Genomic DNA, 23,666 nt, shown 5'->3' with positions numbered 1-23,666 from the left:
TCAAATCTGTCTGACCAATGTCTATTTTATTCTTCTCTCCTCATGTCATATAGCTCTCCTTTACGCCACCATCTTCGGTAATGTGACAACCATTTTCCAGCAGATGTATGCAAACACCAACCGTTACCACGAAATGCTGAATAACGTGCGGGATTTCCTCAAGCTCTACCAGGTGCCCAAAGGCCTCAGTGAGAGAGTGATGGACTACATCGTCTCCACGTGGTCCATGTCCAAAGGCATCGACACAGAGAAGGTGAGACTGAAACAGATGGGATGGTTGCATGATTTAAGTTTATGATATTATTCTTGGAAAATTCTACATTGAAATTTCATCTGTGCACAGGTGCTCTCCATCTGCCCTAAGGACATGCGGGCTGATATCTGCGTGCACCTGAACAGGAACGTGTTCAACGAGCACCCTGCCTTCCGATTGGCCAGTGACGGATGTTTGCGCTCATTGGCTGTTGAGTTCCAAATGATACACTCCGCCCCTGGTGACCTCATCTTCCATGCGGGTGAAAGCGTGGACCTGCTCTGCTTTGTGGTGTCAGGATCACTGGAGGTCATCCAGGATGACGAGGTCATCGCTATACTGGGTTCGTTTGGTAACTGTTTTTAAAAAGCACTGATTTATGCCAGGTTCACACTGTACGATTTTGGCTACGATTTGCCCGCTTGAGACCAATTTTTGTGAATTCGGAGATCGGCTATTTTTGACTGTCAAAATGCCGGCGGACACAGCTACAGTGAGTTGTTCAAAATCTTTCTTTTTAGTAAACTCTGTGTACACAAACAATGTTCTCAATGCTCAAGTTCATGCGTAGAGCCCCTGGTGATATTTCGAGCAAAGTTTCATGTTGTGTTGAGCCTTCTTAGTGTTTTAAAAATAGTGATTTTGATGCTATTTTGATGAGTCGTGCCCCAAGCACTCCCATTCAAAAGGCAATTTGACCGAAAACGAAAATATGGTCAAACTTAAAAGTGGCGTTTCCATTCTAATTATGCTTTTAAACAAAATTTTGCCTCAGGTAGAATAACAAAAAGACCCTAGGTTGCATTTTGGCGGGAGTTACGCTTCAATAACAACTGAGATCTTACAGTGTAACATGGCTTACAGCGGGGATCATGTTCGTACAGTCTGACAAGCAACAGTTGGAAAGGACTATTATAAATCGTACAGTGTGCACCTGGCTTAATACATGCTCTGGGTTTTTTTTTACCATCTATTAGCATCTCTCAATTCTGTTCATTCAGTGTTTGACTTCTAGATTAGAAATACATTTTGGTTGTCATGGTGATGAAAAACTTTTTTTTAAATGATTTATTTTTTACATCATTAATTTGATTTTGATTGAATCTCCAGCAATCAGACTGACTTCCATTATAAACACCATCTCACTTTTAAACTTTCAATCAGCTGCTTCACTGAAATCGCATTAGAATATCACTCTCCCTTGAGTCGTCATCGGAATGGAACCATACAGCGGCATTAATCATTAAGCTCTAATGGCCGCTGAGTTGAGGCCTTGTCTCTCCTCCAGCTCGGCAGGAAGCCTGGACCCACAGCGTCTCTGTGTGCCCAGGAGGGTGGTGGGTGTCTGGGCAGAGGAAGATGGGCTCCTGGGGAGTGGAGTTAGTGAGGTGTAGAGCTGTGCTGCTCTACAGGAGACAAATGAGAAGAAATGATGACATTAGTCACATTTATCCATATGGCTCACATTTATCCAAAACAATTTTCGCTGGACCGTCTTCAACAGAACCCTTGTTAATGTGCTTAATGAAAAACATACCCAAGTGTCACTTGTGTACCCAAACAGGGATTATTCTCCCAAAATGGAAATTCTGGCATCATTTACTCACCATGCAGTTCAAAACCTGTATGATTTTCTTTCTTCAGTGGAACACAGAAGATGATATTGCTAAAAGTCTCTCGGTCTACATTATTCTGGACACATTTGAAAACAGCGTTTTCGTTTCGAAACGCTCTCCTTCCACTAGCGTTTTCCAACAGTCGCTCTTCCATACTGAAGCATCGGATCACGTTTAAATCATCTTACTGCATACGCGTAATACTAAAAGATCACTGAGATGATGCTGAGAGACCAGACATAATAAAGATCTCATGCTATTCCTCTGGGATGATAATTTTATTAGCAAAATATCCCACAACTTACTGTACTAGTGCGTCCAGTTTGCACTCAAAATACGAATGGTCTAAAATGCAATTTCTCTCATGTTTTGCCCAGCCCGTTCTCATCCCAAGGCATCATATACTGACGCTTTTGACATTTCGTCTACATCGAACGCACATGGCACCCTTTAGCGTCAATATGAGACGCAGATAGATATGGGCCAGAAGGCGCCTCCTAGCGGTCTAACCCTAACCCTACCCCAGACCTAAACCTACCCATAACCGAACAAAGCTCTGTGCGTGTCATATTGACGCTAAAGGGTGCCATGTGCGTTTGATGTAGACGAAATGTCAAAAGCGTCAGTATATGACGTCCTAGGCCACAGGACAGCAATTTTCTGGAATCTTTGCAGCAATGTAGTATGAGGACTGCACAAAGTAAAAAGAGTTTCTAACAACACTATGAAAATAAATAGCAGGCACAGCAATGCTGGTATAACCATAGATACCTTTGGGTACAATATACGTCACATGACTAAACATACATCATCTTTTTCAAATACCTATGTTTTTACAGTCTACACTACATCATAAAAACAGGGTTTTCAAATCAAAGAGCCTCTTCAAATGTCTCTGTTTTAGTAGGACGCCATCTCAATTTGTATATTCCACCTAACATTCTCAACCTTTACACACACTATAAAAGTATTATAAAATATTACAGTATGATCCTGAAGGTATGGGTTTAACTGTCCCCACGTGGCAACAGAGTGCCATGGTAACACATGACTCCTTGGAGACAATGTTTGCTGGCTTCTGTCTGAGATAAACCGTAAATCCCCACAGCCTCTTCAGGGATACGACTGTCTTCAAACTCTCAGTAGAGTCCTTGACAAAGTCTCTGGAGACCAGATCTGCTGCACACAGTATGTTCGAATTAAAATAAATACCCTGACCGTGTGAAACAACTTATTTTTTGTACCATAATAATGTTTACATGAATCAATTTGGAATTTGTATTAAGTTATATATACTGTATATATTGTACTAAATGCAACATGTCAGCTCTTGTGCATGCAGTCTACAACATGTTATTAGGGTTGACGCAAGAGTGGTTTGCTTTGTTTAAAGATGACAGCAGAACAATGGTTTTCAGGAAAAGAGGTTTTTTCAGTTTTGCTTTGAATGGTTAATTAGAGCGCATGTGTGCATGCATTCCTAGCAGCTGCTAATTGTGGTTTAATTGGTCTGGCATGTGCAGCCAATTAAATATGTTTTGCTACTAGAAATAAGTCTTTAATTGGCAGGACAAACACCTGTGGCAGATGATCTCTGTAAGGAGATAATGCTGTGCTCAGCATCAAAAATATTAGTCTGAAACCAAGAAACTTCTCTTTGAACCAGCCAAAAATGGTTTTGATTTTCCCAGATTTCTTGTGATAACTGCACGTTCAGCACCGCTGCGTCCTATGGAATCAGTGCAGGGTTTTGCACTTGAAGGTTGAAGGTCTATTTTGGGTCGCTGGCGCCGAGGATCTGTGGAAAGTGATGGGAGAGATCAGTGTGCCATTGATCTTCGGCATCTTAAACGAGTAGAGACAGCTACACTCCTCTCTGATAATACCACGTTCATCTATGCAGCAATTATCCTGCTTTCTTACTGTCTCTTAATGTTTCTTGGCTCTTGTCCTGAAAATAAGAGATAATTAAAAAATGATACTTGAGCTCTAAGTTATCTTTTGTGCTTTACACTTATTGCATTTCTGAATAGTTTTGTGTTCCTTTTGGCCTTAAAACTTAAGGTTGGCAGGAAATGGTACTCCACCCCACCCTATTTATTTTCTAAATGTATGTCATGATCTTATTGTGAAAAATTCATTCATGCATACGTTTCTTTTTTAGCTTGTAATTTTGTAACTTCCAGTGAAATGTCAGACTTCTCTCTGGTAAAACATGCTGGACTTCTCCAATAATTTAGTCTACTTAAGCCCCGTCCATTTCTTACAATTGACAGCAAGCTCACATTCAAATCTGCCTCCATCCAGTCAACAGCTGATGATTTGAACAAGTCCCCGTCCTACTTTTTTATTTTATTTTTATCAATCCATTTCATTAGGATGTACGTCACAAAATGGATGAAATAATTTGGCGCTAATTCCGTTCCATTCCTTTGACTGGAAAATGAAAATTCAGTCATTTACTCAACTCTTGTTGTTCCAAACTCATTTGACTTTCTTTTATGGAAATGTCCAAGCTGATCTTTTTCATATAACAAAAGTTGATGGTAATTTTTACTATGAAGGATTAAAATGACTTTCACTGGTCTAGTTCTTCTGCAGTCATATGATAGCTTTGTATAAGGAACAGACCAGAGCAAGGGCAATGTTTCTAATAAATATCCCAAAACTGTTGAAACATTCTTCAAAATATCATCTTTGTAATGACATGAGGGTGTTCAAATGATAACAGATTTTTGATAGAGAATTCATCTTTGAGAGAATTATTAATTAAATTTTCTGTCAGATCACACAAAGCTATTATTTGGCTTTATTCAGCTCCACACAAGATATAAATTCATATGAGTTCAGAATGAAAGGAAAGAGAGTAATCCAAAGTTCTGCTTTTTATGTTAATTACCCTTTTAAGTAGAGTAAGCTAAACTCTTTCCAGTACAGTAATTCTCCTGCTCAGGTTGGTGCCTGTCTCTAGATCTACAGTATTAAGAGAATATTAATTGAAATGTCAGATTTGATCATTCTGCTGCTCAACCTTGCTGTGAGATGATACATTTGATACCAAGACACCAATTAAATCTCCCACTAACTCTCTGCTCTGTTAAATATCTTTATAATCTGCCCTTTGCATGTTCTCTGATCCTTTTGTCCTTTTGCTCTCTCAGGTAAAGGGGACGTGTTCGGTGATGTGTTTTGGAAGGAGACGACTTTGGCCCACTCATGTGCTAACGTTCGAGCGTTAACATACTGTGATCTTCACATCATAAAGAGGGAAGCCCTGTTGAAGGTGTTAGACTTTTACACAGCGTTTGCCAACTCCTTCTCCCGGAACCTCATTCTCACCTGCAACCTGCGCAAAAGGGTGAGAAACATTAGCAAGTACACACCTTGTATGTTATGTCTCATTGGTTTTGATAGGATTGTCAGTGTTTCCATAGACCAGCATTTCAGACTCCTTTGTTTGAATGATTCAACCTATTTTTTTACTATGTGCTGAAATATCGTGCTTTCTTGCTTCCCTCGATATTTTCTCTTCTTTCTTAACAATTACTAAGCCACACACACTCATTCTCTCTCACACACACACACACCTACAAACAACATAGTGTTTTAGGCTAATGGTCAGATATGAATAAATCAAAACACAGCAAAAGCTCCTCTCATACTTCCCCCTTTATCACTTTCTCTTTCTCTCTCTCCCCCCTGTTATTCCTTTTTTCCACCCTGATTGTTCCCAGCATGCTTTTACCTGTCAAACAGTCTTACATTTATGCTGAAGCAAAAGACAAAATCACAGCAGCACTGTTTTAAAAAGTTTTAATATATATATTTTTTTATTCTTAGACTTTTCTCTACTGTATAAATAGTAAATAGAGGACAGAAAATTAAGGGAATAGGAAAAATAGTGGAATAGGATCAGGATCATTCATGCAAGCTTGAGTTCATGATCACCATGAATTAACAGCTTGGCCAAAAAGCTTTGAATTGGTGATAAAAAAAAAAAAAGTATATTATCTTCATTTAACAGCAATTAATCCGTATAGTATATATGATATAGAAATAAAACGGCAGCATCGTGATTTCAGATGTATTTTGTGGTCAAATGAAAGACCAGTCTTGTTTAGTGTCTTTAAGGGAGCCTGAGGGTTTCAACAGAATTAAAGATTTAGATTTCAAGCATGTATCTGCCATTTAAAAGAGGAGAGAGAGAGAGAGAGAGAGAGAGAGAGAGAGAGAGAGAGAGAGAGAGAGAGAGAGAGAGAGAGAGAGAGAGAGAGAGAGAGGTAAGGATGGCATCAGTCTGGAGAAAGAAAGAGTGAAAAAGACTTGCTGGTGTTTTTGATTGTGTGTGTGTAGAGCAGAGGTGTGAGATGATTATTTTAAGAAGGTTTGTGGAATATTCTCACATGTACTGTGTGTGTGTGTGGTCCTGGTAATTTTTTTGGTAATATACAGTTTTTACGGTATAAAAATAATTATGTCTATGGAATGTCGTGTGTGTTTGTGTTTTCTGGTTAATCAGTTAGAGTCTATAAGACAGCTTGTGGGCCTTCAGGCTGACACACAACACACAGACACACTTCTTCCAGAAGGCTTTTGCATTAATGATGTGACCCAGAATATGACTCTGTCTGGCAATAACTTCCAAATTCTGAGACTGGTTGTTTGCCTAAACTACTACAGTACTACTGTCAAACCACATAAAAAATGTTCACTAGTTCCATGGCTATCTTAGCATTATATGCAAACAAATAACATCATTGTAGGAGGTTATTGTTATCTTTCCAATAACATGTCTAATAATGATGACAATGAGAATCATACTTGTATTAGTTAACCAGACCACCTTGCACTGCCCCGTGAAATATAATTTTACAATAATATTCTAATATTCACTTTTTATTCAATTATTATTATAATAATTTATATATACATATATACATGCATATACTACTACTACTACTAATAATAATAATTTTAACAAGTCAATTATTTTAAATAAATATTTTATGATTGTGTATACATAGCCTCAGAGATCATGTGGTTTTCTGGAGGTGATACTTTTACTTTACTCTGTGTTATATTACTGTTTTAAAATAATAACATTCAAATACTCACTTTATTGTTTTTTATTACTTGTATTGGTATAATAATAGATATAGAATTATTATTATGCTATTGTTGTTGTTATTGTTAATAATAATAATTATAAATATATAGCAATAATAACAACAATGATAATAATAATAAGTGAATTTTTAATACAAGTTAATAATTTTAAATAATTTTATTGTAAAAAAAATTGCCAAAAGCACTCCTGAGTCCTGACTGTATCTACATAGTCTCAGAGTTCAAGTGTTTTAATGGAGGTGTGTGGTGTGTTATTTCCTCCGAAAGTCACATGTTTTCTTAGGCAAAGAGATACGGACAGGTTTAGAATTGTTTTCTTTAAGCAGTAAATTGAACAGAAGACTGAATCTCATATCTCATCAGTCTGTGTCACTGAATTAGAACAGTTTTCAGTGCGTGTGTTCACTGCATGACTGCATTAGACGTGTGTGTATGACTGCAGGTGACAGGCAGGATTACCTGAACAGCCCTAATGTGTCACCTAATCACCCACCGAGACTGACACACTCTCCCTCAGTGTGTGTGTGTGTGTGTGTGCGCGTGTGAGAAAGAGGAGGGAGGTTTAGGTACGGTACAGTGATGGCTCTAGGGTTTGAAAGAAACAGAGATATTTATAGAGACAGACTTTTTTATTTATTTTTCATTTTACTGAAATGGAAGAAATTCTTAAAATATATATATAATATTAATTTACATTTAAAAAATTTATATTCATTTATCTTTGATGTATAATATAATGTGATATAATATATATTAGCATTTGCTCTACCTGATTGCAGTTCCTTTAGTGAAACATAAACAACGCTATAGCAACTGGTGCCATTCATTCTTAGTGAAGACACACGCTCCAGAGTGATACCATCCTTACCTCCCTCTCTCTCTCTCTCTCGTTAGTTTTCTCTCTCAGTCCTGTCTTCATCTCCATTTGGTCTGTTTAGTGGTCTAATTAGTGATGTTTTTAAGTTTATTCTCTGTAGTGATAGGGCTCAGGAGAGTACAGAGATACACAAATACACGTTCAGGCACACTAGATGATAAATATATCATATGGAAAATGAAAAGAAAGAAAAAAAAATCGGATAAATATGGAATGCTTCCATCTGCTCGCCTCAGGCAGATAGTCCCCCAAAAAAATCAGACCCATTTAATCATGGATACACACAGTGACATCTTGGCAAGAAGGTGAGACTCCCCTGCCGATTTCCTCTTTGGAGTAATGGCTTCTCTCTTGAGTGCTTCCAGAACATTCTAGAGAGTGAGAGATTGATGGAGGAGAGGAGCAGCCCTGCATTTTATTTAATAATTATTTTTTTTTGCTTGCTGGCAGTAATGCGTGTAAGGAAAGCTTGTGTTTGTGATATTTCTGCTGCTTTAATTTTTTTTCTCCACCTGTGTGGGGATTCTTACATTTAAGATGGGGTTACATTGTCTATTAGTATATAATGCGGAGGAGTTGTGTGTGTGTGTGTGTGTGTGTGTGTGTGTGTGTGTGTGTGAGAGAGAGAGTGTGTGAGAAAGCACACCTGGTTTCCTTCTAACTGTAATGTGACAGTAAGAGGGTCTGAAGCATTTGTCAGTGATTCTCCGCAGTAAACGTTCTGGACACATTTTGAGCCAATTACCTCTCGTCAGAGAGAAGACGCTTCCCCGCTGCGGGATGGCAGTTTGTGTGTGTGTGTGTGTGTGTGTGTGTGTGTGTGTGTGTGTGTGCCCAAGATCTGTTATGTAATTGTGTTGCTAACAGGCTTCTGTGTCATTTTAAGTCACTCAAGCCTCAATGGTTTACGCACACACGCACACAAAATAAACATTCAAACTGGAAAAGGACTGACAAGTGACATGTTCAGAATGATCAAAGATTTTAGAGTCAGTGTATCTTTGTTTTTCCTATCAGTATTTCTTTCTGCATTTATTTAATGCATTTTAAAATGTAATTTATTCCTGTGATGACAAAGCTGAATTTTCACTATAATTTCTCCAGTCTTCAGTGTCACATGATCCTTCAGAAATCTTTGTAATATGTTGATTTGGTGCACAAGAAATTTTTTATTATTAGCAATGATGAAAAAAAGTTTTGCTGCTTTTTTTGTAACAATGTACAAGCTCACCAAGGCTGCCTTAATTTGATGAAAATACAGTAATATTGTGAAAAAGTATTACATTTGAAAATATCTTTTTTCTATTTTAATATATTTTAACTTTTTTTTTTTCCCTCTATGATATGAAATCTGAATTTTCAGCAGGCTTCAACACGCATCAGCAGGTCAGCAGCAAACAAGTTAAAAGCTCCTTGCTCCATTGAATTAAATGCAGTAGCTGTTGGATCATGTGAAGTCCGTTAGTCTGTTGCATCTTGTGTGTGATTACTTAAGTGATGTCTTGCATGTGATGGGTGCAAATCAAGTATTTTGATTGCTCCACTGACCTAAAACCTCAGCAATCACATTCATCACGACAGCTGGTTTTTCTTAGCAACCGCAAGTTTTTTTATTTTTTTTTATCTCTCATTCTGTCGGCAGTTGCAGGTGACTACAGACCAGTGCACAAAGCCTTCACTCTGTCGCTCTGAGATCAGAAGTGGAATCTTAAAATAGCCATTACAGTATGGAACAGACATTTTCAGAGTGCTTTAACACTCCAATGAAAATCAGATGCATATTGCTATGATGTGTGGTATTCCTTCAGGGAAGGACAGTCAGGTCAGCTGTCTCTTGTTTAGAAAAAGAGAGATTCTAAAGTCCTTTGAAATGAATGTGAATCAGTTCATTTGAAAATTTTGAACCGTATCATTGCTTAGGATCCGTAAAAAATGTGCCCAAGACCTAGTCTGCAATTCTCTTCTTCTGCCTCTTTCTTCTGTCAACAAAGTATTTACAGTTTTTCATGTATATATTTGAGCCTTGCACCTCTTTATGCGGTAATTGTTTATACAATATGCCTTCTGGCAATGTTAATTTCTCTGATATTACCATATGCATTCCGCAAATCTGAATATGCATAGTACAAATTTGCATCGTGTCCTTTCCGCAAGAGGGTTCATGATTGCAATGTCATAATGTGCAGTATTTCATCTTTTGCAGCATTCAGTGTCATTTTCTTATTGAGAATTACAGTATATGCTGTAAATCTTCTCAATTTCTGTTGGTTGCATGTACTTTTGGACCACCACAGTATTAATTGGGTTCATGTTTTTCAGCTTTGTTTGAGTAGAGCCTCTTTCTTCTAATCACTCACATGCTCTCCATGCACTAATTGCTTGGGTTATGTCCTCTTATAACATCATCAAAGAGATTCTGCCTTAATTTCAACCTTTCTCTGAGGACTCTTGTCACAGCGCATGAAGCGATGAAGGTCGGTGGAGAAGACAGACAGAAGAACCAATGATAATAATAATAATAATGCCTATTAATATGCTGTTGGTCCTGCCAAAACAGCACCAACCCGCCTATGCGTGGACTTTACAAGACCCCTGAAGGTGTCCTGTGGTATCTGGCACCAAGACGTTAGCAGCAGATCCTTCAAGTCCTGTAGGTTGCAAGTTGGAGCTGCCGTGAATCAAGCCTGTTTGTCCAGCACATCACAAAGATGCTCAATTGGATTGAGGTTTGGGGAATTTGGAGGCCAGAGCAACACCTTGAACTCTTTATCATGTTCCTCAAACAATTCCTGAACAATGTGTGCAGTGTGCATTATCCTTCTGAAATAGGTCACTTCCACCAGGAAACACCATTGTTATGAAGGGTAGTTTAGGTAGGTGGCACGTGTCAAATTTACGTCACCATGAATGACCAGACCCAGGGTTTCCGAGCAGAACATTGTCCAGAGCATCACACGCCCTCCCTCCTTCTCGTTGCCCCACAGTGCATCCTGGTGCCTTCACTTCCCCAGGTAAACAGTGCACACGTACACGGTCGTCCACGTGATATAAAAGAATACAGGACTCGTCGGACCAGGCGACCTTTTTCCACTGCTCCAAGGTCCAGTTTGACGCTCGTGTGCCCATTGTAGGTGCTTTCGATGGTGGACAGGGGTCATCAAAGGCACTCTGATTGGTCTGCGGCTGCACAGCCCCATACGCAGCAGAGTGTGATCCACTGTGTGTTATGACACATTCCTCCCATAACCACCATTAAAATTTTACGTGACCTTCTGTTGGCTCGGACCAGACAGGATAGCCTTCCTTTTCCTCATGGAACGATTAGCCTTGGTTGCCCAACACCGTCGCCAGTTTGTAGTTTGTCCCTCCTCGGACTTCATGGTAAATTCTCACCTTAGCTAACCAGGAGCAACCCACAAGCCTTGTCATTTCAGAGATACTCTGATTTTTGATGTTACTTTTATTATTTGAGCTTTGTATTGCTTATTTTGTGTACAGCGCTTTGAGAAGTTGCTTTTAAAGGCGCTTTATAAAATAAAGTTTATTATTATATTATTATTAAATCTCCTGTCTCTTGACGATATATATTTTAATCATTATTTTATATACACTGATGAGCAACAGTCATTTAGAACAAATCTTCTATTTGAATTGGAAAGGATTTTATTTGTTTTCCATGAAAAGGACATGGAAACCTACAGTACTTCTTGAAAATCGACAGCAAGCAAGTCTCTTGCAACACCGCAGCTCCCCTTTGGATTAATTGATCGCTTTTCAAATGAAATGACACAAAGATAATCACACAAGGTAAAACTTGGCTATATTGTTATTGTTTGTTGTTCATTTAGGCTATATACCAGGACTTTTCCAATATGCGTGCCTTCAGATGTGTCACACGTGTATAAAATAACACTGGCTTGGTGTGTTTCCTGCAGCATATTGATAGGGAATGAATCAATTTAGAATGAATTGTAAAATGTTGCGTTTCATACTGTCATGTGGGGTGGTAAAGAGAGAACGTAATCGGAAATGCCGATTTCATGAGTCTCTGTCTTCAAGTCCAAGTGAAGTATCGAGTCACTTGTTCATGAGTCCAAGTCAAGTCGCAAGTCATTTTTTCCCCTTATATCGAGTTCACATTGCATGATTTTCAAAGTCGTCAGATCACCATTCTTTTCACACTGCACGACTATCTGGGGTAGCATTCAGTTGCTGCTGTGTGCACATTGCACGATGGATCGGCGACAGGTGGTTTCACATTGCATGAGTTTACAATAGGAAGAATCGCCGACACACAACCAAACACATGCAAGAAGTGATGAGGAAATAACGCAAGATCACTCGTGAGACCGGAATTGTTATTAAAAATAGTAGCCCATGGGTGCTCTTGCCAAAGTTCGACTAAACTTTCCTCCGTTTCTTGGGTCCAAATAGATCAAGAAGGAGCCTTTTTCGGAACCAAAGCCTTGTTTGCTGATATTCTGGTCTGTAACTCCTCCCTGAACCTCCCGCTGCCCTGTATTGCTCTCTCATTGGCTGTAGGTCATCGCCGATGTAGTTTTCAGTCAGAACACATTTCACACAGCAGGATATTGAATCGCAGACAGGTCCAGATATTTAGCATGCCAAATATCTCACGGGCGTCAGCGACGCATCGCCGATTCTCTCAGATCACGTCTTTGATAATGCACACTGCGTGATTGTCACTTGCGTGAACGAGCACCGATTTGCCTTCGGGCTTTTGTGGGCGATTTCGCTAAATCTGTCGGCGAGTGATAATCGGAGAGACTCGAGTTTCCAACTCTGGGGAACATTGCAGCCTCATGCAGTTCTCTATGTTGCCTGTGCCTGAATACACAACATTGGCTTCAATGGACTGGCCAGAGTAACATTTTCTCCCTTTAAATCTTTGTTTTTGCTTTGTATGTTTAAAGTTTGACAGACAGCCTGCAAAACGATGGTCCCAGCATCCCTGTGCTCCCTATGGCCAGTTCATCCCTGGCTTTACTACAGTTAGTGGAATCACATTTAAAGTGTTCTTTATAAAACCTTGTTTGCAGATGTCCTTAAAAGGCGAACAAGCAGTTATTGCCTTGAAAGAGGTCAGAAGAATTAGGTTCTAATGAGCTTTCATCGCTCAACCTTATTAAAAAACACAAATGCCCGAAGTTCCCTCCATGATTGGAACTCATTAAATAAATTCTGTTGGTTTTGTGTGAATAACTTTAAGCTGTACCAGGAAATGTGTGTGTCAGAGGAAAATGTCTGGTCTCAAACAAAGCCTCAGTGGGACAAAAAATGGGCAAAAGTGAATGACAGACTTTCTCTGTCTGTGAGCTCCAGTGTCTGAACAAATCCATCATTTTTGTGTTCAGATCTAAGAGTTGAATATTCTTCAAAATGAAGCAGATTCTTAAGAAAAACAGGAAAAAAGGTGATGTGTGTAAATCTGCTGATCTTAAAATGTGTTTTTCCTATCCCAGCTTTTTATCCCAGCCATTTGTAAGTTGATTTCCCCCTAAAAGTGTATCTGTGGCACTATCAAAACAATAATATATTTATTTGAGCATCCTACTGGTTAATTAATTGCCTCAACTAATTGTTTGGGGTAGGACTTTCTGTTTTACACAAACGCACACATTGTGTGTGTGTGTGTGTGTGTGTGTGTGTGTGTGTGTGTGTGTGTGTGTGTGTGTGTGTGTGTGTGTGTGTGTGTGTGTGTGCGTGCGTGCATGTGCACGCATGTGCATATATAAATATACATATAAAATGTTGTTTATTTCACTGGATTAAATGTCTTCTAGCATATAATATTCTAGCAAAAAATATTTATCATATAAAATTCTAAATTATCTGGGCTGCATTTTCCAAAAGCATCGTAAGCCTAAGTAGATCGTAGAACCTTTGCCACCAATGTTCTCTACGATCAACTTAACTCACAATGCTTTTGGGAAACGCAGCCCTGGTCAATAATGATTATTATTTTTCTTGAAATTCCAGTTCATGATGCTTGTAGTGCAGAAATTACAAACTTTAAAACCGTTATATAGCTTGAGCATTTTAGACATGTAGACAGGTCTATTTAATTGAATAATTAACAGAATAAAAACCTGATTATAGTATGTATTTAAATGGGTTATCAGAAGCTATTCTGTTAACCTGTTTTGCCTTTAGTCTGACATTGTTCTTGTCTTTTGCAGTATCTTGAGAGAGAGACAGACAAGTAAATGAATATAATCAGCTGAACTAAATGAAGTTATGAACACCATAAAGTTTCTTTTCAATAAAGAACATGATGATTTTCATGTGGAGAAAGTGGGATATGAGAGAGACGGGGGGGGTGAAGAGATCAACGTATATATAATTTAAGACAATATACAAGCATAGGTAATCTGTGGGCAGACAATGGCAAGACACAAAAAGAAGCGTTAGCGTGACGGGCTGGCTTTAGAGGAAGATAAAACATGTATAATTTAAATCTTTCTTTCCCATCACAGCACACATTATTGATAATCCCCTTATGCTGAAATTCCCACATGTTAAATGTTTAATTTTTATACTGGAGCAGCACTTCTTTTTTGATGCTCATGTAACTATTTTATGTTCAATATTTAAATATTAGTAAATCTTTTCTGATACTGTTTTTCATTGTTATAATTTCTAAATAATAGAGAGAAATTTACATCAAAAGTCTTATAAACGGAATTAGGTCAAAATGCAGCAATAGTCTATCTTAAATTGATAGTTTTGATGATGATTCCAAAATTCCTGATTGGATGCCTTTTCCAATCAAACTAATGGTATTTCTTATTGTCTCCATATTCAGTTTATATTCCGTAAAATCATCGATGTGAAGAAGGAGGAAGAGGAGAGGCAGCGCTCAAAGAATGAGGTCCCACTCACCATTCCGGTGGACCACCCGGTCCGAAAACTTTTCCAGAAGTTCAAACAGCAGAAGGAGCTCCGTAACCAGGGTGCTTCGGCCCAGCTCGACCTGGAGAAGAATCAACATCACCTACAGCAGCCCGCACGCTTGCCGAAACCACACGCCTCCCTCATGCAGAACTCGCTGCACACGGTTCAGAACGGATCCACAAGCAGCGTGGTCACCATCTCCCAGATCACACCCATCCAGAACTGTCTGGCCTATTCTAAACTGGGCGACTCCATCAAGCAGAACAACCGCGACATCATGGAACTCAAACCTGCTGTGGCCAGCGGTGACCAAGTCGCAAACCGACTCAAAGTGAATAACACAGCGCGGACCAAGCCCGCAGGAACCGCTCGTGGCTGGATGAGACTGAAAAACAACATGGCTGCCCCAGGTTCATCTCCAGAGGAGGGGAGGAAAGAGGGATTAAACAATGCAGCTAAGGCCGTTTCCATGGAGCACCTTTCACCAGAAGTCAAAGTTCAGATAGAGAGTGTTGAGGGGGTTGGAGAATCTAGGAAGAATTCGCTCCGCAAAACGGACTCTTGGGATAGCGGCCTGACCTACAGTGACCAGAGACTGGATCGGGTTTCGGAACCACAGAGCCCTGTACCTAGACTTGGTAGAGGAGAAGGACCTGCCCGCGATTTTTCCCCCAGTAGCGAGAGCTCATTCCTGGCCTCGCTGCATGAAGCCAGGGTGGAGCTGCGGACTGAGATCCAGGCTCTGAACGGAAGGATGGTGACTTTAGAAGAACGGATTGGACAAATTCTCAGGCTGCTTTTAGAGACTTCAACGGGCCCATCTAGTGAAGACTCAAATCTGAAAACACATAGACCCAAACTCAAAGCACAGGGCAGCATCCCAGAGTCCACACTCAGTACACCTGATTCTGAAAAGGATGAGGGATCGCCATAAGAAATTTGCATTCAATAAGCATTTGAGATGAAGCATTTGTAGTAGTATCACTGTTTTGGTGCATCCACATCTGTCTTCTACACCTGCAGCTCATAGAGGAACGTCCTAAATAGGAGCTTGGTTTGGATTCTAGCTTGTGATTTTAGAGGATACGTTGAGCATCAGTTGAACATCTGTATGGGAGCAGGAGTTGGTTTCTAGGTCTAAATAACTGCCAGGGACTCTAACCCTCTCTGAGTACAGTGGCATGTACTGCTAAATACAAAAATAAAAGGATTTATAGTTTTAGTGCTTTAATGTTCAATCAGCACTTTTGCACACTGAAAAAATGCAGGAACTATGCCCCCCCCCCCCCCCCTTTTTCAGCGTGAGTTTGTATATATTCTGCATGTCCAGCTGGGTTCTGGCTTGCCAAAAATTTACGACCCTGATGATGTCGAATACTATTGAAATTATATTTAAATGCTTGTATATTATGCAGTTAACTGCATGCAGATCTATTTATTCTTTATTCTAAGAATGCTTATTTTCAATGTCTAAATGAAAGAGACTGTTGATTGTCTTGATTTCACCGTAATGTACATTCAGGGTTTTTAACAACATGTAGCATGACAAATCACTGAGGAAGAATGTGTCTTGTCTGAAACATTTCACGTATGCATGAATGACTTTCACAGCACTCAAGAACTTTGCCTTAAAGGACCTTAACATCACTCTTGAGATAAAGCCGAAGAAGAAAAAATCGCATTGGTTATCAGTGTAGGACATGTCTGTGTGGTAATTTATTTCGTCTGTCCATGACATTTTAACTGCCATGTGTCATTTTTTTGGACAAGGATTTTGGAGGGTGTGGGATTTTATGCAGTTCAATTATGTACCACTCAATGTTATTGGGGTTTGTTTCATTTTATATTGCACCAATAGCAGCTTTTGGTGACTGCAGCTTCACCACTGCATATCTGTCAACTGTATCATATGCAACCTTAATAAAAAATGCTAAATAAGTATTTACAGTTTTAAGGATCAGTCACAATATTTTGTTCTCATATGCAAAATAACATTTTGATTTGTTTATCTCTCAAAACAAAGTCCCCTTATCATAGGACTGGAATTCCCAGAGATGTCCTCACGAATTGAAAGACCTGAAACACACCCTCTTCAGTAGATCAAGTCCAGTCTCCAGACCAGGACCCAATGACAGTAAAAATTGAACTAAATCTGAAAAACTGCTCATAAGGACTCAAATTTAAAGGTATTATTTGATATTTTTTTTCTCGAGCTTCACTTAAATGCATTGTGTACCATATATATATATATATATATATATATATATATACATATATATATATATATATATATATATATATATATATATATATCTAGTATGTGTGTGTGTATATATATATATATATATATATATATATATATATATATATATATACTAGTTTGGGATCAGCACGTCAGCACGGATCAGCATTAAATTACTTACATACAATACATACAATTAATCAAAAGTGACAAAGACTTTCATATTGTTGCAAAAAAAAACTTTCTATTTATCAAAGAATCCTGAAAAAATGAATCATTTAATGGTTTTAATTTTAAAGAGACCAACTGTTCTCTTAATTGATTTATTGCGTTTAAATAATGTTGCTTAAGTTTGGAATTTTTTCAGCTTTTATCAAAGTTTCTGAAAAATGTACTGAAGAGGATTTTCTCAGTTCTAAAAGTAACCTTATGTGTTTTTTCTACTACATCCAATTCTTTTAATCACAGGTTTCATGTGCCTTGTCTCCCCGTCGGTTTCCAGGCATCAGAGAGTTAAAACTTCCTGCACAGGTTAAAGAGTGCAGCTCTGTATTGCAGTCCTGCTGGTTTGATCTTGTCCTCTAGAAAAGAAAGACAGATGAAGCTCTCGGCTGAAGCCAATTTTCAGGTAGTGGAAGCTGCAGTTTGGCATCAGGCCCTCAAGATTCTGTTATTACAATCCATTTATCTCTTACTCTCTTTCTTTTTGCTGAGCTGGCTAAAGATCTGGAATACGTTTGGTTTTGCCAAAAAAAGCCAAGTGCTTTTATGTGAAAAAATGGGCTTTTATATTCTCTTCACACACACACAAACACATAAATGTTGTTTCACGTATTCATGTCCATTTCAGGAGTAATGTGTGTTTGTGAATGTAAAACCAAAGGGTTGGTGCTGTATTGAATATAACATGAGGTCTGCCCTCTGTGTACTAATGTGTCCTGACTTTAGCTTGTCTTAAAGGTGCATTGCGCAACTTTTCATGTTAAAAATACCCGTTTTCTAACCCATACATGCTTAAACAATTGCCTGATGGGCTGAATGAGCCCTTCTCTGATCACTGCGATTGCCTCTATAATCCTGTACAGTAAAATAAATAAGAGGGATTCGGGTCGGAATCTGAGACTGGGCGTGACGTCATGCGCGTTCACGGCACGCTCATATGTCTGGCAGGTTTGTGTATGCGCCGACGCCGCCATTCTCCGTAGAAAATGGATTCTAAGAGACCGGCTTGTAGTTCATTTCAAACACCAACGCAAACTCCACGTAAGATAAAAAAAGAGAACTTTTGTCTAGTGCAACCAAAAGGTCCAAATTGGAGTCAGACAGGCGTCGGGGTAAGACGAGAGTAAACATAGGGAAGGCTTTCAACAAATGGAGAGATCTCCGGTCTGCTCTAGGGCTCAAACGGGATCCTCAGTTGGCTTTTTTCTTGATAAAAAGGTAAGATATATCCCATTCTCTAATGTCTGATACGGCCAATAATGACAATAAATGACGATCCATAAAATGTGTAATGCTTTAGCGTAAGCTAGATAAATGTACAATCGGAATAGGTTTTACTAACTTACCATTGTCAGTGATCAGGTTCAGAATGATTGTGATATAAAATGCTGATATATAAGTTAGATACTTAGACACAAATTTTGAGTAAATTACTGCTTAATTACGATGTATTGCTATTGGAATATGCTACTTAGCTGATCAATAAAACAGGCTAAACCCCCGCAAATCTTCGGCGGATTAACGTTAGCCTGTTTGGCTTTTATGGTAACGTCATAGTGCCACTTGATTGTTTATTACCTTGAGACATTTGGGTGTACTTTGTTGACCGACTGTGTATGGTATGGTATCATGATTACTATTTTGAGCTTTTACAAAGTAATAACTTATATTGTTCATGAACGTGTTTCCATAATAATAGTCATAAGTGGATACAGTAAACACATAACACAGTTCAACATGGAGATAGATGGGAATAAAAAACGAAGTTTTCTACTACCCCCATTTTTTCCCTCACACATAAGTGTGTTATTTACTCAGTTGCCTTTCCTTTCACATATTTTAAATTACTTGCAGATTTAAAACTTTATTACCTCTGAAGACATTATGATTGTAAACAAAAGATTTGTGCGGCTGATGCTCCTTGGGTTATGACCAGTTCGTGCTCGTGCAAGCGTGCGTGTGCGTGTGGTCCGTGAGCGTGCACACCTCTGGTTGCAGTTTCGCTTGCCGCCAGAGGGGGCGTAGTTCTGCGAAAACTCAGACTCTTGCGCAATGCACCTTTAAGGTCTCAATGAGCTTAACCTCAATTGAGGTCATTAGACAACATTTAATTGGGAAAGGACCCATGGGTCAAGAGTTTTATTGGCATGGTTCTGTTGGAAAAAGTACAGTAACATCATTCTGTTGCTCAATCTTTCTGCATTGACAGCCATTCTAAAGTAGCTTGCAATTAAGATGAATGGAAATTTTCAGATTCTTATTGATCAGATTGTCCAGATATCAGACAATTCTCTGTAGCAAGCTTCACACAAGCTAATATTACAAGATCCCATGGACTTAACTCTCTTTTGAAAGAGAGTACTGAAACTGCCTGATGAGCGTAACCTTAAAGGGATTATTCACCCAAAAATGAAGATTCTGTCATCATTTACTCACCTATAAGTTGTTCCAAACCTGTATGAATTTCTCAACAACTTGAGGCTGAGTAAATGATGACAGAATTTTCATTTTTGGGTGAACTATCACTTTAAGATGCTTCCCAGAGAGCATCAAATAGGAAAGTGATGATAAAATTGCAACCCTTTCATTTGATCCTGGTTATATAGTTTTATAGAAGTTCAACATTTTTTTTTTTACCGTAAAATTAGATTGCATGTAAGCTTGTTTCCGCCACAAAAAAAAAAAAAAAAAAAAAAAAGGTAATTGCAACTTTTTTCTCATAACTGCGAGATATAAACTTGCAATTTTTAGGAAAATAAAGTCAGAATTGTGAGGTAAAGTCTCATTTATCTTTTAAAAAAAACAAGCTTCCATAGATTAGTGATCTTATAGTGCAGATATATAATTACTAGTATCTAAAAAGACTAAAAATGAACGTAAATGAACATAAAGGTGAGAGAGTGAGTTGTTGTGTAAGAAGACTGAACAGTGTCTCCCATATTTTTCTCTCTTGCTTATATTTAGAAGCTCATTCGGTTGGATCTGTACCTGTCAGCTCAAACGCCTCGAGTCGTTTGAAAGAGCCTGTCATGTCCATGAGTTGGGCCAGATTTAGAGTTTGTTTGTTTGACAGTTAATTGAATGGAAGTGATTTGACAGAAGGGTAATTTTGGCAATTAATCTGGGACAAAGGCAGCTTTGGGGGAGGTTTGACATTTCTGGGAATGCTGGTGACTTACATGCCAACATTACCGTAGCAACAAAATCACTGGGAACAGCGTTGATCAAAAGCCAGGATGGATTATGGTCCTACCAGGCCCCGGGGCACCCGTCTCTTTGGAGGTCCCCTCTGGTTTTTGCCAGGGACTTAAAAAAGGGAAAAATGGCATACTGTAATTCCAAGTTAAAATAACTGAAAAGATTGCCTGACCCAAAGTTAAGAATTAGCTTTTAGCTTCTCTTATTTTGCAAAATGCAACTCAGTTGTAGTAGTCTGCATTTTTGTCTCACTCTTGTGAAGAAAAAACTACATTTACCTGAACATTTACCTTAATGTGATCATTTATATGGAAATACACTTCCATTCAAGTCTTTTGTGCTAACCAAGCCTGCATTTATTTGATCAAAAATACAGTAAAAAAATAGCAACAGTGTGAAATATATTTACCTTACATATTAAAAGGAAATGTATTCCTGTTATGACAAAGCTGAATTTTCAGCACTATTACTCAAGTCTTCGGTGTCACATGATCCTTCAGAAATCATTCTAATGTGCTGATTATTCTCATTATTATCAATGTTGAAAGCAATTTTGCTTGCAATTTTACAAGTGACTCTTGTCACTAGATGGCCTTATATGGAGCAAATGAGCTGTTCCGCTGGGTCCTAAAGTCAGTTTTTCTTTAGTATGCAGATACACATGTAGACATTATAAATACATTTTTGGTAAAGTTTTAGCATTTTCTAGTTTAAATTGAGCATTTTTAGGTTTTTCTATGTATAGGCCTACTGAAGCATTCCCCGCATTCCATTTATAGGGGGTCAAATTGACCCACGAGTGAAGGATTTGTCACGTTTTAAAATTTCTACCACAAAACTCCTTGAATCCATAAAACAAAAAAAAACAAAAATTGTGTATTCTCGGTTCAAGTGCGACGAAAGTCCTAGGGTCTTGGACCCCTCTGATGAACTTTTTTTTTTTTTTTACGAGTTTCAGGTGAAAATGACCCGAGGGAAGGATGGTTAATTTATTTAATTTTTTTAACTTTATTTTAGATTGATTGATTGATTGATTGATTGATTGATCAGAAGCTGACCAGAACTATCAATTTAAGTTTTTTTTTCTTTCTTTTTTTATGAAATAGCATTTACCCTATCAAAATCAATTAAACTAATCTGCACACATTTGTAATTGTGGATCTTAATGAAACTATATTAAACTGTTAGCCCTAAATGTAATTTCCAGTACAAAACTGCAGAATTTGACCTCTGAGGCGTTACACACCAATGGGAAAAGGTAATAATAATAATCATAAGCGTCTGCTGCTCAATACGATGCCAGAATAGGAGAGGAAAATGTTTTCTCATCATTTTCACATTAGTGAGGTTTTAAATAATTTATCTTGCTGGGACTGCTGGGACATGTGAACTCACAGTAACACGGCTTTCTGAAATATTAGTCTTCGGTGCTGCAGGATGCTGATGATGAGAAAATTATTTATTCTCATTCTCATATGTTTTCATATGTGTGTGATCAGCAGACAAAACAGCGTAGTTGCTTAGATGCAGGAATGGATTAAGTATATGAACAAAGTAAATACACAAAAAGTTCACCTGGTTGGCCTGAGAAGGAAGAGCCAGAGCAAGTGGTACTGTATACAGTGAGGAAAATAAGTATTTGAACACCCTGCTATTTTGCAAGTTCTCCCACTTGGAAATCATGGAGGGGTCTGAAATTGTCATCGTAGGTGCATGTCCACTGTGACAGACATAATCTAAAAAAAAAAAATCCAGAAAGCACAATATATGATTTTTTAACTATTTATTTGTATGATACAGCTGCAAATAAGTATTTGAACACCTGTCTATCAGCTAGAATTCTGACCCTTAAAGACCTGTTAGTCTGCCTTTAAAATGTCCACCTCCACTCCATTTATTATCCTAAATTAGATGCACCTGTTTGAGGTCGTTAGCTGCATAAAGACACCTGTCCACCCCATACAATCAGTAAGAATCCAACTACTAACATGGCCAAGACCAAAGAGCTGTCCAAAGACACTAGAGACAAAATTGTACACCTCCACAAGGCTGGAAAGGGCTACGGGGAAATTGCCAAGCAGCTTGGTGAAAAAAGGTCCACTGTTGGAGCAATCATTAGAAAATGGAAGAAGCTAAACATGACTGTCAATCTCCCTCGGACTGGGGCTCCATGCAAGATCTCACCTCGTGGGGTCTCAATGATCCTAAGAAAGGTGAGAAATCAGCCCAGAACTACACGGGAAGCGCTGGTCAATGACCTGAAAAGAGCTGGGACCACCGTTTCCAAGGTTACTGTTGGTAATACACTAAGACGTCATGGTTTGAAATCATGCATGGCACGGAAGGTTCCCCTGCTTAAACCAGCACATGTCAAGGCCGTCTTAAGTTTGCCAAAGACCATTTGGATGATCCAGAGGAGTCATGGGAGAAAGTCATGTGGTCAGATGAGACCAAAATAGAACTTTTTGGTCATAATTCCACTAAACGTGTTTGGAGGAAGAAGAATGATGAGTACCATCCCTACTGTGAAGCATGGGGGTGGTAGCATCATGCTTTGGGGGTGTTTTTCTGCACATGGGACAGGGCGACTGCACTGTATTAAGGAGAGGATGACTGGGGCCATGTATTGCGAGATTTTGGGGAACAACCTCCTTCCCTCAGTTAAAGCATTGAAGATGGGTCGAGGCTGGGTCTTCCAACATGACAATGACCCGAAGCACACAGCCAGGATAACCAAGGAGTGGCTCTGTAAGAAGCATATCAAGGTTCTGGCGTGGCCTAGCCAGTCTCCAGACCTAAACCCAATAGAGAATCTTTGGAGGGAGCTCAAACTCTGTGTTTCTCAGCGACAGCCCAGAAACCTGACTGATCTAGAGAAGATCTGTGTGGAGGAGTGGGCCAAAATCCCTCCTGCAGTGTGTGCAAACCTGGTGAAAAACTACAGGAAACGTTTGACCTCTGTAATTGCAAACAAAGGCTACTGTACCAAATATTAACATTGATTTTCTCAGGTGTTCAAATACTTATTTGCAGCTGTATCATACAAAAAAATTGTTAAAAAATCATACATTGTGATTTCTGGATTTTTTTTTTTAGATTATGTCTCTCACAGTGGACATGCACCTACGATGACAATTTCAGACCCCTCCATGATTTCTAAGTGGGAGAACTTGCAAAATAGCAGGGTGTTCAAATACTTATTTTCCTCACTGTATA

At 38.8% G+C, this 23,666-nt stretch overlaps 1 protein-coding gene across 1 annotated transcript in view; it reads left to right on the top strand.

The window, feature by feature from the left end:
- kcnh5b (potassium voltage-gated channel, subfamily H (eag-related), member 5b) overlaps positions 1 to 15,841 on the top strand; it is a 38,094-nt gene extending 22,253 nt beyond the window's left edge. Inside the window, exons 8-11 of the mRNA XM_084391637.1 lie at positions 54 to 253; positions 344 to 596; positions 5,031 to 5,227; positions 14,700 to 15,841. Of these exons, the coding sequence (XP_084247763.1) occupies positions 54 to 253; positions 344 to 596; positions 5,031 to 5,227; positions 14,700 to 15,722 (1,673 nt within the window). The 3' untranslated portion in view covers positions 15,723 to 15,841. The remainder of the gene's footprint in view (positions 1 to 53; positions 254 to 343; positions 597 to 5,030; positions 5,228 to 14,699) is intronic.
- The last annotated feature ends 7,825 nt before the right edge of the window (positions 15,842 to 23,666 follow it).

The sequence above is a fragment of the Rutilus rutilus genome (assembly GCF_951802725.1).
Source record: "Rutilus rutilus genome assembly, chromosome: 20".
Classification (NCBI taxonomy): domain Eukaryota; kingdom Metazoa; phylum Chordata; class Actinopteri; order Cypriniformes; family Leuciscidae; genus Rutilus; species Rutilus rutilus.
The sequence above is the reverse complement of the archived record's forward strand: the minus strand, read 5'-3'. Positions and strand labels throughout refer to the sequence as shown.